At 42.3% G+C, this 15,768-nt stretch overlaps 1 protein-coding gene across 4 annotated transcripts in view; it reads right to left on the bottom strand.

Annotated features, from left to right (window-relative positions):
- Nucleotides 1-15,768, bottom strand: part of PDE1C (phosphodiesterase 1C) — a 651,334-nt gene that overhangs the window by 298,994 nt on the left and 336,572 nt on the right. For 2 of the 4 annotated variants that reach the window (XM_003788560.2, XM_003788561.3), the window contains exon 2: nt 92-118. The exons of the other annotated variants lie outside the window; for them this stretch is intronic. In XM_003788560.2, coding sequence (XP_003788608.1) covers nt 92-118 — 27 coding nt within the window. The remainder of the gene's footprint in view (nt 1-91; nt 119-15,768) is intronic. 4 annotated transcript variants of the gene reach the window in all.

Consider the following 15,768-nt stretch of genomic DNA (forward strand, 5'->3'; position numbering starts at 1 on the left):
CTGTTTATTGCCATTCCAGTCCACGAGCCAGATTTCGGAAGAGTGGGCCACAAATGACTTAACCAATCACAGCTCAAAAGGATGCTCTTACCTCTGGGATGTTTTCTTATATTTCCTCCTGCAGGAAAAGAAGCACAAACATATATCAGAAAAGGGGTTGTGTCAGGCAGTGGATAAAAAAGGGACTTCAGCAGGGATGAGCATGGAAGTCAATACTACCTAGGAGGTTCCCTCAGTGGAGAGTATGGGTTTCAAAGCTTAAGTAAAAAGTTCGGGGTTGTCGTGTTCTACTGTAGTCAAATGTATAGTTCCTACATCTTTATAGTCAAAAATCAGCGCATCAAGAGCTCAGCAGCTCTGTTCTTATGTTCCTCCCTTTCCCTTTTGAAAGTACTATAGCATCCTGGTTGAGATCAAGCTTTAAAGACAAGCAAGATGCAGGTTCAAATCTCAGCCCTTCCATTTACCAGGTCCATGGACTTGCTGCAGAGCAAATGAGCAGAGGCTTCTAAAGCATTTCTTTTGTCTAACATATATTAAATGGTCAATAATTATTATTTATATTGTCACTCTTATTCCCAACATCAACACTGAGGTTCCTTGAAGGATGTGACTTTTTCAATGTAAATGTGTAATCATGCAGCTAAACCATGAGATCAGAGGTATTCTTCAAAGAATAAAGAAATGGCAAAAAGACAATGAGAAAGTCTATAAGGAAATGGGGGGGGGGCATTAGGAACTGGGCTCAGGTGAGCGTTTCCCCAGGAAGCAGGAGAGGCCCAGTGCCAGCCCACCTCTGCAATTTACAGTGTCATTGAGACGTGGGCAAATCTCTTCTGCATTTGGCCTCTTAATCTAACAAATGGTGATGGTTACATTTGCTGTGACCATCTCACCTAGGTCATGGTGGCATACAAGTGGAAAATGGCCACAAAAGTATGTTGCCCCGATATCCCAATGTTCTTCATGATTTAGTAGACTCTGAAAGTTATTAAAAAGTCTCAGTAGGCTCTTCACTGGGGACGATTAGAGGAAAGGTAGTGCTGAGAAAGGAATCAAGTATCTCCAGGAAGGGCAACACTTCCCAACTGTCTGTAGTTCCACACCTGTGTTTCCATTATAGTCACTGCACCTGGGAAACCAAGCCACCAATTTGCTAAGGAGAGCTGGAAGCCACGGGGAGGGGGGGTGGTTTATAATATGAAAAAAGGTATAGGAGTTTCAAACTCAAATCACTACAGCCTGTGACATCTCTGTTAAAGAGAAAACACACATGGCAGCATTAGATGTTTCAGTGAAAGAGGCAGCATGTAACACAGAACCTGGCTATGTGCAAACAACCATTTCTCCACAAGGAGATGCATCAGACTAACAACCATGATTCCAGGATAGGAGGCTCACAGACCACTTCTTTTATGTTTACTTTTATGAATTTTCCATATCTTCTTAAAGAATGAGCATTATGATTATAATTAGAAAAAAATTATAAAAATAAGTGCATATATGCCTAGTCACATATGTAGATACACACATACTTAAGAATCTATAGATAGGCAGATAGATATTGAATGTGTTTGAATTATATCACATAGAATAGGGAAGAAGAATGACAAGAGAGTGGGTTAAGGCTTGGGCTGTAAAGCAAACTGTCCGTGTTCCAATCTTGGCTCTACTTAGCTCTACAGTGTTGGACCAGTTATTCAACCCGTCTTAGCTTCAGTTTCTTTCCCTATAAAGTAGGAATAATTAGAGCACCTCTACAGACCATGTTACAAGAAATAAACGAGACAATTCACCCGAATTTCAGCTGCCTATGGTCAGGTTCTTTGTGTGGTTTTCCTGTACTCCCTCCTGAAGCTGTGATGGATGAGCCCTCATCATTCACTCTCTCTCACCTGGGCCCTGTCACCAGTGGCAGTTCACACTCTCCAGGAAGTAGCCAAGAGCAGGGGTTTCATCCACAGGCACAGAGCACATGGATATGATTCCTGCCCTTTGCCACATGAGCAGTGTGGTCTAATAAACTCATTCAAGGAGCATCCGACAAGGCTGAAAAATAACGTATTTAAGAGTGTGAAGGGACCAAAGGCAAGAGACAGTTAGGCCAGATGGATGACCCTGGCTTCTAATCAGAAGTCTAACTAATCCTGTGAGTGGAGGGTGTCTTCGGGGGTCAGAAGAAAACAATCTTTACTACTGGCTTCCCCAGAATTCTCCCAGCATTTACCAAAGGACGATACAAAGGCACTGCTGGGAGTGCTAAAAGAATCAAAGATGAACAAAACTAAGAAAAGGCTTCATTTCATCACCTACCACTACTAAGTCTACGTGTATTTCTAACCCGTACAACTCTGCAAGATCCACTTCCTGAATGCACCTAAAGCATTAATTTATAACAACAAATACAAGAGTGGCTCAGGGAAGCTTCGTGGAAGGGGCAGTCTTGATTGATGGGTGGAATTTCAACAGGGAGAACTAGGGAAGCCTACAGCAAGCAAGCAAAGCAAGCAGGCCTAATGGCCGCCAACCAGACCAGCAAGTAGGGCCTATGCAGTGAGATAGCAGAAGGTAAGGCAGAAGAGTACTAACGACAGAGTTAAGCAAAAAAAGTAATAAAATTTATATTTTCAGAAAAAAGTTGATAGCTAGGTGGGGAGGGGTCACCCCTTATGGGAAGCAGCTGCACACACCCTCCTGTGCTCTTACAGCATGCGGGAACCTATCACACCCCGTCCTTGGCCGCACTGCATGGTCACATGTCTGTGACTGTGCGGAAGGACAACAGGGCTCTGGACCAGGCTTAAAACCCAACTTCACCCTCTCTAGCCATGAGACAACAAGCCAGCTCTGTGCTAAATAAGCTTTAGTTTCCATATCCAACATGGATAGAATCATCTCAGATGAGATAAGGTATTAAACTTGCCAGGCAAGGCACTGCCATGTGAGAACATTTGCCCCAGTTTTGAGCTTCTGGTTAGGGGTCCTGTCATGTGGATCTCCCTATCTATCCCAAGGGTTTGTATGTCAACTGGCACATGTTTGGCATGCAACAAATATCTGTTGGCTAAATCAATGAATTCTTTGCAGCTGTCATCTATGTCTGGGCAGAAGACAGGTTGTACATCTGGTAGACCCAAAGAAACAGACCAGAACTCTGATTTTCAGACCAACTCAACCTTCCTGACACTTCCTTCACAGATGCATTCCTGGCTTCATATGTTACAAAGTTTTTCCTTTCCATCTTGTCTCATTTAGATACGGCCCCCAAACCAAGGCAGACTCAATCCAAATAGTGTCACCTTACACTGAAGCTTGGAGGTCAGCACTTAAGCATGAGAGAAAATGCCACTCCATGGAAGTGACTCTACTCAAGAATCAACTCTGAGGTCATCTTGCCTGGGCAAGGATGGTGAGGCGTGGCTGAGCTCAACTCATCCTTCAGTTCTCAGCTGAGGCATTCCTTCCTCCCTAAGACTTCCTCAGGTCCCCTACACTGGATAACACCCATTCTGTGCATCCTAGGTCATTGCACTTGTGACTAGTAGTGGTTATTATCTGTCATGCTGATGGCAAGAACCACGGCCTGTCCACTATCTGCTAGAGTTTCTCCCTTGCCTAATATATAATGTTTGTCAAATGGCAGCTGTTCAGTACTGTTGTTGTTGAAGGCATGAGTGGATTTACCAGAAATTGATCCCCTAGATGATATCTTTTAACTCTTTTCCCTCTGACATCTGTAATAGATGTCCTCACTGCTCATAGTAAACCTTTGAACACTGGTCTACTATGAGCAGTGAGGATTTCTACCACAGCCGTGGTTTCCTGCACCCTCTTGTGTAAAGCAATGAGGAAGGCCAGAGAGCTCCTGATTGTCTGGGAAGCAGCTCCTCTGCTCCACATCCATCATTAAACTAACTCATTTAGACCTCCTACAACCCTTATCAGCTTTAATTCACTTTGTACTGGACAGAAGTAAATCTTAGAGAGGTTGAATAACTTGCCTAAGGATACAGAACCTCACAGTGGCTAAGACAGAAAGCAGATTCTGAAGCCTTCAAAGAAAATTGAGAAAATTATACAAAGAGGTCAAAGGTTGCCACCAGGAAACTCAGACACCAGACAAAAACAAACAAAACCAACAACAATCAAACATACTAACAGACCGGTTCTTTCCACGCAAATGCAGGAAATGAGGTGGAAAAGAAACCCAGCTTTTCTTGGCCTTTTGTTTTTAAGAACTACAATGAATGTATCCCTGACTCACACCTTGAAAGATAATGGGAATGTTCTCAAATGCTTGGTTTCGTTTTTCAAACTTAATTTAAATTTATAATTTTTTTGAAATGAAACAATGCAGTACAAATCTCAAGATTCAAGGAGCTAGACTGAGCTGATGGAGAAAGCAGAGAAGACCCAGGAGCTGTTGTACTCTGAGACGTGGAGATGGAGGGAGGCCAGCTTCATGCCTGGGTGGAAGACAGGTCAGCTTCACAAGGCCAGGATGAGGAAACTACCTCAAAGAAGGTCTAGAGTGGGACCCTGCAAACTGTGTTACCCAGAACGGGCCTCATCCTTCACCCACACAAACACACACACGCACATGCACGTACACACGCATGCACACACAGCTTCATTTGCCTGTCTGTGTTTGTTTTTTTCAAGGAGAGGCCATTACAGTATATTGTTTATGATCACTTGCCTGGGCTCAAATTCCTTCTCCAACTTACTGTGTCCAAGAAGTTGCCTAACCTTTAGCAATTTCTATCACTTCTCCAACCATGAGTTTCCTCATCTGTAAAATCTGCATATTATACTCCCTCCACAGAGAGGGAGTTATAGCATTATAACTATAATATTCTAATATTATAAAAGTACTATAATTTAAAACACTTTTCCAATTTTATTTGGAAAAGAAAAAGCCTTTCATTGATTAAACTCAAGAAAAAAAGGTTGAAGAGGGCTTTTCTAGAATGGAAAAATTGAACACACCCCATTCGCCTTACCTTGGAACACGTGAACTGCAAAGAAAGCAGGTACAATCTCAGTTTTACTAGAAGAGAATGAGCTGAAACCCAGTCCAGCTTTCCCCCATGCCCAAGGGACTCTGTGGTGTCTACACCCTGACACTCACTCCAGCTGTGCCCCATTTAACCTAACAGCTACATAGTTCCCTTGAGTATCAAAGCTGGGCCACTGCTCAAAAGGTAAGAAAAAAGAAAGTGAAACTACTCATTCAAGAACTGGATGTCACAATTATCCATAGAAATAACTAAAATGATTTTTTTAACAAAAATCCTTTGTATTGATCATGCTTTAAAAACTGAGCCCAGTGACTTGCTGACACAGCGTCCCTAAGCATTCTCAGGAAGCTGTCACTCAGCGCAGAGATATCATGTGCTATAACTAGAATTGTTGAATGACCCATACTCAGTTCTTCAAAGAAAATTAAAATACTATGGTCTTCACTGAAAATCAATATCTGTCTAGGTCTGAAGTGTGTCTGTAGAACTGTGGATTTCCCAAGAAGTATGACATGGTGTGCACATGTGTTCATGCTCGTGTACAGAACGGGGGAGTGAGCCCCCAAACCTCCCCTCAAAGGCTGTATTCCATTTATATTTATATGGTCGCATTCTGACAAGGGGCTTCTAAGATAGGAGCATCGTCAAAAGGTGAAGAACATTGACCCTCAATATCTGAAAAGCTTCCCCCCAAATTCTTCATGGCTGTGTCATCTGAACTTCATTTTACGTGTCCCGCCCTCAGTCAAGGACAGAAAGGATAAAAATCAAGCCAGCCGACAAGGCGATTCCGTCCACGGTAAAGATGGACCTGCCTGGGGCACAGCAGAAACAAGCAGGGAAATATTGAGAAACAACAGCGAGGCGAGGGCACGATGCTTGTAAGCGATGTATTTGCTTGTTGGTGGCTAGGAGTTCCCAAGTACTGGGCACACCTGCAGTCAGATGGGGCACATTACTCCAAAGTCAAACAGACGATTTGGAAATAGTTTCTAATAGCCTAGATAAGTGAGAGTCAATTAAACATTGATGCTAAATTATGAAGTGCCTGGCAGTCTTTCACTTTTTTAAAGTGAGTATCTTTGAGCAAAAGCCATATGGGTGCAGCAATAATGAGGTTTATAAATAGGTTTAATATTCTAACAAGCTGGCTTTGAAAAACCAAAACTTGCACTCCGCTTCTAAGTTGACAGCAAGATACCTCCCAGTTGGGCACGAGATTTTCGGATATGGGAAGTTCAATGTGTAACAACTGCACACACACAATGAGAATTCCTGCGCTGCCTTCTGCGTTCCCTGGGCTTTCTGGGTAACCATGACTCACGCTTCAAGTTGCATCAGATCCTGTCACCATTCTTCCCTGCAGACACCCCTCTCACTGCCGACACACAGTCAGACAGCTGTAGAAAGTTGGGTTCTCAGCCCTCAGCTCCCACAAGGGAGAGGAGGATAGAGGACAGGCTCCAAGGAAAACAAAGGGCACAGCAAGACTCACAGAGATAACTACATATTCTCACGAGTTTGGGTCACATGTGCCTCACTTGCGGGAAAGGGGATTGAGATAAAATGCCACAAACAACCATGAAATGAGGATCTTAACAATCATCTGGGCTCGGCACTTGTGGCTCAAGTGGTTAGGGCGCCAGCCTTAGGGCTCCAGCCACATACACCTAAGGTGGCGGGTTTGAATCCAGCCCAGGCCCGCCAAAGAACGACGGCTCCAACCAAAAAAAAAAATAGCCGGGCGTTGTGCTGGGCACCTGTGGTCTCAGCTACTTGGGAGGCTGAGGCTGGAGACTCGCTTGAGCCCAGGAGTTGGAGGTTGCTGTGAGCTGTGATGTCACAGCACTCTACCCAGGGGGACAGCTTGAGGCTCTGTCTCAAAAAAAAACAATCATCTGATCCTCTGGTTTTGGTTTTCACTGGCATAAGGAGTGCAGACTAAACAGAACTAAACATTGCAAGAAACTTGTACAGAATCTGTCTTAGGTCACTGATATGAACTCATCCACATGGTGCTGAGAACCAAAAGCCTTCATACATTTCTTCTCATTCCTACCAGTGATTTCATTTCCACAATATACGTGTTAAAGCCTAGATTTCTAAAGCTACTGATAGCTTGCTGGTCTCTTTTCCATATTTTGAACAAGCAAATGCCAATGGGAAAATATATATAAATTTGTGGTCTCACGGTACCTTGCACAAGAATATTTAGAGGTGGGTAGAAAGATTATAGAGAGAATGAGACAATCTCTTCTCTTATTGGCTCAGATATGTAACTGATGAGCCACAAAATGAAATTCCATGTGCACAGTGATTCTGTTTTCCTGCTTGGCCAAAGATCTGAGGTAAGACAAAAAAAAAAATTTAAATCATGAAATGCCATTTTTCACCTACAATAGCTAATCATTCGGAAATAAACAAAAACAAAGAAAAATTCTAGGCTTTTTGTTTGGGGGAAAATTGTTCTCCAGACTCTCGCCCTCATAGAAAAGGAAGATCAAACTCAGAGACAGGCATCTCCCAAAGATACAAAGTACAAAGTTCCAGTATGTTCAGCCAAAAATGATGGGATCAAATTCAAATGAAAGAAGCCTTTGACAGTGTGGCTGTGGGGTGAGGATGGTCAAGGGAAAAAAAAGACTGCTGATCTGAGAGTTTTTACCCACTCCTGGGAGCAAGGGTATATCTATCCAGCGCTGGCCAGGCAGTGGAAAGTGGAGAGAGCTTTGGGAGGAAGGTAACCCAATCCAAACCAAACAACACCCACAGGAAGCCCCCCCTCCCCCCCCCCAGAACTGAACCAACTCACACAGCAAATCCAGGCTGTATTGGGGCACCGCTCTCCTCATTGTTCTCCCTCCCCAGACCCTCTGCTGCCTGAAGACAGCTGGCCAGGCACAGGCATCCGAATCTTCTGTTCATGCCTGCTTCTCTCCTCCTAAGCCTAAGTTAGAAATTCCAACACTTGGATTACTAAGGAACCCCAAATGGGACCCCTCCCCAAAGAAAGCTGAAATCTCTTGGAAAGCAAGGGCTTTTGAGCACGCCAAACCCTATTTCCTTCCCCCTAGCTATAAATCCACTGCTTAATGCCTGGCAATGAGCTAATTGGTGGCACCAATGAAAAAACAAAAAAAGGTTCTCAGAGAAAGAAAATACAAAGTAAATGTCATGATTGTAGAAGTCCAAGGGGTATGTTTTTTGCATAAATGATTTATTCCTCTAGTCACCTATTTACAACCACTTGCTGTGTTATAAGTACAGCAAAATTGTGTGGGTGAGAATGAAAGAGATTCTGTGAGCTCCTTCCTGGGAGCCTGGCTCCTATTTAAATAAACATCAATGAGAAAGGCTGAAAACAAAAATATCTCTTAATAGCTGTGACAGCACTGCCGAAGTGGAGATAAATCCAAAGGATTAAGACAAAATCTCACTCTCCACAGAATATCCCTGTAATTAGGGGAGGAGTAGGTTTTTTTTTTTAATTGAATTATCCAGAGAGCTGCTTCAATTCTCCACTTTGTTTCTCCCTCACCCCCCCATAGATTCAGCCAGAATAAAAACTGTGTCTTCGGCGGAGTTTGACTTCAGTGACAGTCTAATTTCTCTAATCCTTGTCTGTCCACTTCAGTGCCATTTCTTCTCGCTTTCCACTTTATGCCCTTCTCCCATCTCTTATCAAAACCTACTCCTGGCAGAAAGCAGTTGTTGGTTATTTACAATTTCAGGTGAATTTAGGTCAGTGCCACAGCTCCTGAGGAGCAGAAGTCCTTCCTTATGCCTCTAAAACTCTGTCTTGTAGTAGCATCATCTGTGTAAGCCTCTCTGCACATACACTCTGTAGATCTCCACAATTTAAATATGGCAAAATGAAGCTATTGTCCAAAATACAGAAAGAAAAAACTAGCAGATGTATTTCTTGGGACCATTTTGAGCTCTTCTGTCAACCAAAATCAGTTGAACATTAGACTTAAATTCTCCTGAGCTATAGTAGTTACCTTTACTGAAACTGAAATTATGCCAAATCTCCCAGAAGTGAGTGCTTTGAATAATTCTTTTGTTTTCTTAAACAAATGAGTCATTTCAGCTAGTGATTGGATAGACAGAATGGCAGTTCTAAGCAACATTTATAACTTGATCTATGATAACTAATCGTTGTACTTCACTCATGAGCGACACAGAACCCTATCTATGAAAGTGCTTACAGTTTCTCACAGTCAGTAGACTGGTTTACAGTAACAACCACATGGATGGGTATACTAAATGTAATTCACTTTTTAAAAGAGGTTGAATTTCAAGGCAAGGACCCATCAGCAAAATCCTTAGACAAGAATCAGAGAGGTGGACAAAAACGTGGGACAAAGATGTTATTCGTCTGGATTTGAACTGCCTCTAAACATACCTGGAAAAAGCCTTCTAAGAAAAATCTTTCACTGCCATATTTACTAGGCATGTCTCTGGAAGGCAGAAAAAGCCCTCGTTACTTAAGCATTTTAGCTGTTTAAAATCTCAACAAACAATAGTTTATTGCCTTTGCATGTCCAATGACTTTCAGCAAAAATGCTTAATATACTCTCACATGGGTTGCCTAAATTGTCACTCTTCTAGTGGCCTCGAAGGAAAGGAAAGCTGTTATTTTGACAAACTATTGAACAGTGGGTCTCTACAATAGGCCCTTGGATTTGAGTGGGGAGAAAAAGGAGGAGAGGACCATTTTTGGAAGGCCGTGAAGGGCAGGAAAAGGGCATGAATGGGGCAGGGGTGGTGCAGAGGGCAAGTGCCATGGCTGAAACTGTGGACTGTCCTAAGAGATGAGGCCCAGCCCTGTCCATGGTGGGTCACCTCTGGCACAGGCAGAGGGAGGCTGACCCTACTAAATGGAGCCTCAACAGTAAAAAGATCTCCTGCAGGGGCCAGAGAAGCTCCACCCAGGCACACTTCACCTAGCCCCTCTCCAGGCATCAGAACTCAGCTGCCTCGTGTGTGCCCTCCAACTCCCTGAAGGCCAGGGATGAGAGCCTCATCCTATCTGCCTTCCTGAGTTACAGCTTCTTTCTGCCCTTGAAATTCTGAGAATGACCATGGCCACCCCAAGTTTCTGTCTCTGTCCCAAACCTACATGGTGATAGGCATTACACCAAGTAGTCAATATAAGAGTTTCAAGTAAAGCTAGGACCAGTAGATGCCCTTTCTAAGTAAATGCCAAAGAGAAAATATAACATATATAAATTTTGATCTCCTAGAACCTTCCGTCTATTTAGGGGTACCACTAAACTGTGTTCTACTTATAAAATATATAGGAATATCAATTTAGCACTATTCAGACATGCATATACACATGATTTTTCTTCTTTGTTTGCTGGGATGTAGATTTTATCTACAATCCTGACCTTCTGTTCAATCTCCAGCCCCACTTATCCAACTACTCATGCTATCCCCACTCTCCCTTATTTGCAATCTGTCCAAAGCTGAACTCATGATCTCCACTCGCCAAACACTCTGCTCCTACCCACAACCAAACCTGCAAACATGCTCCTCCCTCAGTAAGCCTAATCTAAGTAAATAACATGTGGGATTCAAGCTAAAAACCTGGGGTTACCCTAGATTCTGCTTCCCATATCCAAGTCCTAATGGGTCTATCTCCTCAAAAGCCCTCAAGTTCGTGCCTACAGACAATGGCTTCTCCCTGCTGGTGGATGGGGCAGAATCTGGCCCCTCTCAGCTGTGCAGAGCCTGCAACCTCCTCCCTATATGTGCTATAGGACTTTTAGAATTTTCTCAGAGGCACCATATTACTTTCCGTCTTTGTATCTTTCTGATGTAAACTGTTGGTATTCATAAGCAAAGGTCCCAGACCTAGAATACCCTGGAATACTCTTACCTGACTGTTTACTTAATGAATACATAGTCTGCAACCTCATTTCATCAGAGATGTCTTCTCTGAATCCTGGACCAGGTTTGAGTCCTCTCTTAAACGTTTTTACATCACGCCGTATACTAGACGCCTTGTGGCACTCATCACAGTAAACCATTATTTGTGGAAATATTGTTTAATATTTGCTTCTACCTGTAGCCTGAACACTCCCCAGGGGAGGGGGCCTTCCCACTGTAACACCAATGGCCCACACAGTGCCAGGCTCATGGTGCTAGACAAATGTTTGCTAAGTGAATGAGTGATGGTTGATCTTCCTGCATATAGATGTGTATATACGCCTTCAAATATATCAATAAAATTCATAAACTATAATTGTTAATTTTTGTGTCTTCAGGATTAAATTATTCTCTTAAGCTTTTTCATAATTTTACAACCTAGGGATGTCTAGGTTTTGCTTATGCTCATTAAGACTCATTTAGTCTGTTCAGTAACAGCTGTCCAGAGGACTCTGTACAAAGCATACAGGCCAAGAAAAGCCTGAAGAATACCAACATTTTACATGAATTCAGACACACTCCAGAAATAGTGTTTCCCTTGCCATAGAATTCATTGTTTATTGCTACTGGTAAATTGTGATGGTCATTCTCAAAGCTGTCACAAACGATTTTATGTGCTGATTATCTAATAATTATTTGTTTTAGTTGTTTCTCAAAAAGCCAGGAGGTAGAACACACAGCACTTTTCCTTCAGCTGAGGAAATAGGAACCAAGGGAAGTAATTTTCTATGAGCCAGGAAAACTAAAGGCAGAAAATGGGAGATAGAAAGGCAGAAACCTCTCTGCTCAGGGTTGCTTTCCAACCAACAGTGAAGCATGCTGTAAAGCTTGGCCAAAATAATAAGCACTTAGCTATTAAATATTGAATTGTAATTAGTTACTAAGTTAGCACAAGCCAATTACTTTTAATAATTTACTTTTATTAGCGCAGCTGATGATGTGCTAATACACTGCATTAGCATTCAAGTAAAGAAAATGTCACCAGAAATGTACCTACTTACTCTTTTTGATAGTCACCTCCTTAACCCTTTAGTATACACTAAGAACATATTTCAGAGAGACTTAATCCTTATTAAGAAAATAAAGATTCAAAAGCAATCCCTCAAACACAAACATCTTCCATCTGTGAACCCAGCATGTGATGTCAGTATCACTCAGCAATTAATTACTGCACTATCTTTTGTTGTTACTTTTTAACTTTTCACGTGCATGAGAACTAACTGGCTCTAAGTTTCCTAAGAGTGGAGCTTTGCTTCTGATGTTTTCATTCCCCCTCTGAAGGTCCGACCTCCTAGCACATAAGAGAAGCCCAGTAAAATGTGCTGAACCATCTGACAATTCCAATTAAATGGGAGAGCAGAAGGACAAATTAATGCACTAAATATGTGATCTTGGGGAAGTTAACAACAATTTTGTAACTATTTTTCTGGAATTACTTTTTTTGGTGAGATTCAGATCAATTCCCCTTCCCTGGGTCATCTGCCTGCAAGGCTTTCACTAAGAACTGAGATTCTCTTCTAAGAGTAGAATATGAACATCTTGACACAATAACTAAGAAAATGACACAAAGGCTATATTAACCAGTTTGATGAAAATATTTCAAATTGCAGATGAAAACACCACACTGTACCCCATGATTGCATTGATGTACACAGTTATCATTTAATAAAAAAAATTTTAAAAAGAATTGAGATTCTCCACTCCTGGCCAACGCTCTCTCCAGAGTTCAAGACTGCCATCACTGACAGTCACTTGGGCATTCCAGAGGCTGCCAGAGAAGCATGTCTACAAGCATGTCTAGGTTATCATTCTGTTTTACCCAAGCCTGCTCTTCGCTCCATGGTCCCTAACAAGGCAAATGACATCCAACTCACTAACAGGGGTCCTCAAACTTTTTAAACAGGGAGCCAGTTCACTGTCCCTCAGACCATCGGAGGGCCGGACTGTGGGCCCCGGGATGAGTCAGTTGCTAAGCAGGACAGACAGTGGCAGCAAAAACACCCAGCAGGCCAGATAAACCCTCCATTCTCCCATCTTCATAGTACTATCCTAATCCAGGCTTCTTCTCCAAGCAATCTCGAAGCATCAAGTCTCATCCACTTTTCTTCCAGGATTACCATCCTAAAAATCAAACTTTATTTTGTTACTCTGCAGCTTAACATCTTTAGACAATTCCTTGCAACAGAAAGGATAAAATACAAACTCCTTAAAATAGCATGTACTTAAAGAAAAGATTTCTCTAGAAGACATGAAAGAAGAATGCCAGGAACACAACACTCCCTTATTGCATAGTAAAAGGTGTTCCAACACTTGCCTCCTTAAAATATGAGCATGTACTTTGCAATAAAACAGAAAGTAAAATTTTTACAATATCATATACCCCGATCTGACCCGTGCCTTCCTTTTCTGTATTCTCTCTCTCCTCTTTGACATGCTAAAGTTTCCCTTGACTTGTAATTCTACACACGCTGCTCCCTCCATTCAGAAATTTCAATATATCTCTCAATACTACACCAAGTGAGCTTCAAAAGGATGTCACCCAGTAACCTTTTAAGGAAAGTAACTAAGGCTCTTGGGGATTGATTTGTAGGAGAATCCTGCTACCAAGAACAATTCAGAGGCCAACTGCTTCTGAGGTGACCTGGGAGATTCCCACCCAATACCTGCACATCGCATGATGGCAAAGAGACCTGAACACACCCTCTCCATTGGGAATTACCAATGAAAGGTGAGCACACAGAAGGTTCACTGGGACTCAAACTATATCCCTAGTACATATTAGCAACTTTTCTAGTAGTCCACAAAAACAGCTCAGAATCTGAACTGGTTCATTCTGGGCTAACTGGATAAATTCTTCTTTTCCTCTCATTTTTGCAAAAAGATCCTTTGCAAACAGCTGACATCAATGAAAGGAATCTGTGCAAATTTCTTCACTGTAACTCTGGGGAAGGACTCTACCCAAAATAAACACATAGCTCACTCTGGGTCTGTCATACCTTCTTTGGCCCTTGCAGGCAGATGTAGCTCCGCCTGAATCCCCCTTTAATGACATTCATCGCTTCCAGATACCCATGTCAGTGTCTCCCTCTAGCCTGCAAACTGCTGAAGGTCAGACAAGTATCTTACCTATTTCTGCATACCCAGAGCTTAGCAAAGTGACTGGTATATAAAACATTCAGTAAATGTTAATTGAGTAACCTCCTGTTGCCTGAACACTAATTCCATGATTAAAAACTTCATCTGAATGGAAAGAGAACACGGAGTGAGAGGGCTTAAGAAAGAATTTAAAACCAAAGGTCCAGGCTTCTTTGCCTGTGGCTTTTCTCCCCATCTTTGCTGTTTAGTCTAGAAAAGTCCCTTAAGTTCTCAGTACAGCAGTGGTGTATTAAATAAGACTCTTTCAGAGAAACCAAATTCAAACACCCTAAGCAAAAACAGACCCTAACTGCTGGGATAGGGGACAAACCAGAGAAACATCTACACCCACCCACCGTCTTACTTCTGCTTCTCTTGTGTGTTGGCTGCACTGTCTCCTACCATAGAATTTCATGATGCTGGCAACAAAGATTGGTCTCAAGTAGGGCATGGAACCCAAACGGGAGCATTGGAGTCCCTCACTGACATTTCTGTACTGGCTGTGGGAGGGTGATGCTTTTTTCTTCTTCTGGGCTTTCATGATGGCTGTCACTGAACCCATTTCCTACGTCTTGGAGAAGACCTTTCTATCATGGGCCAGTCCTGGGATGTGAGCTCATCCTTACAATGGGATGCATGAGGTGGGAGGTAAGGTCTGCTACCACAGCAAAGGGGGAAAGCTTGCTAGACAGACAAAACAACAGTCCTTTTAGTCTATTAACCTAATAGCCATTTACCTGCCTTCATATTCATCATATTACTTTAGATAATGTAAAAAGCATTATCATCTTCATAGAGTGTTATATAAGCATTAAATTTATTATACTGACTACCTCATAGTTGGACATGAAGCTTAATTATAATTCTGACAATAAATGCCAAGGAATAAGTGAAATTTATTATCTCACTCTCAATTTTTAAAAAATATAGCATAAAAGCACCTTTTTGTCATCACATGGCAGGCTGGCGAAAGAAAAGCTCTTGGTCAGGATTCAAGGTACAAGTCATGACCCAATTGCTCAAACCCAAGAAGTCCATGGGGCTTCCACAGACCATTAGGAGCATAAGGAACATCCGCAGTCATAGTTCCCTGATAGGAGGACTCCCCAACAAAAAAGTGATCTAGAGGGACTCAAAAATTCCACCTCTTCCTGCAACGGAAACAGGTATGACAGAGAAATGTGAGCTTGTGTATAAGAGGTGGCAGGACCACAGAGGGAGGCTGAGCAATGCCACAGCACTGAGATCACCTCACTCACTAACACGGGAGTCATCATCAAAGTAAATGCCTAGGCATGCAGGTTTTCACAATCTCAGCTGGGATCGACAGTAGTGAAAGCTCACATTTCCAATATTCGATGCACTATTAGTATGTTGAGGAAGCTATAATGCTAGTAGGTTGAGAGTTCATCCTAATTCTTTCCTAGAGAAATATGTGAAACTTACTATATACCAGATTGTATGGCATATAGTAATATTGATATATGTATATGTAATGTTGATAACTTACAATATTCCAGATACCATGTGTAATGTTGGTACTGGGGGTAAACCAGTGACTAAAGCAAACCAGAAAACCCTATCCTTGTGGGGCTTATATTCTAGCTGGGGGAGACAGACAACAAACATAATAAAATAAAAAAATAAGCACGGCGGGGCATGAGTAGGATTGTCCCCC

The sequence above is a fragment of the Otolemur garnettii genome, unplaced genomic scaffold, assembly GCF_000181295.1.
Source record: "Otolemur garnettii isolate 467f Iridium unplaced genomic scaffold, OtoGar3 scaffold00028, whole genome shotgun sequence".
Lineage (NCBI taxonomy): Eukaryota > Metazoa > Chordata > Mammalia > Primates > Galagidae > Otolemur > Otolemur garnettii.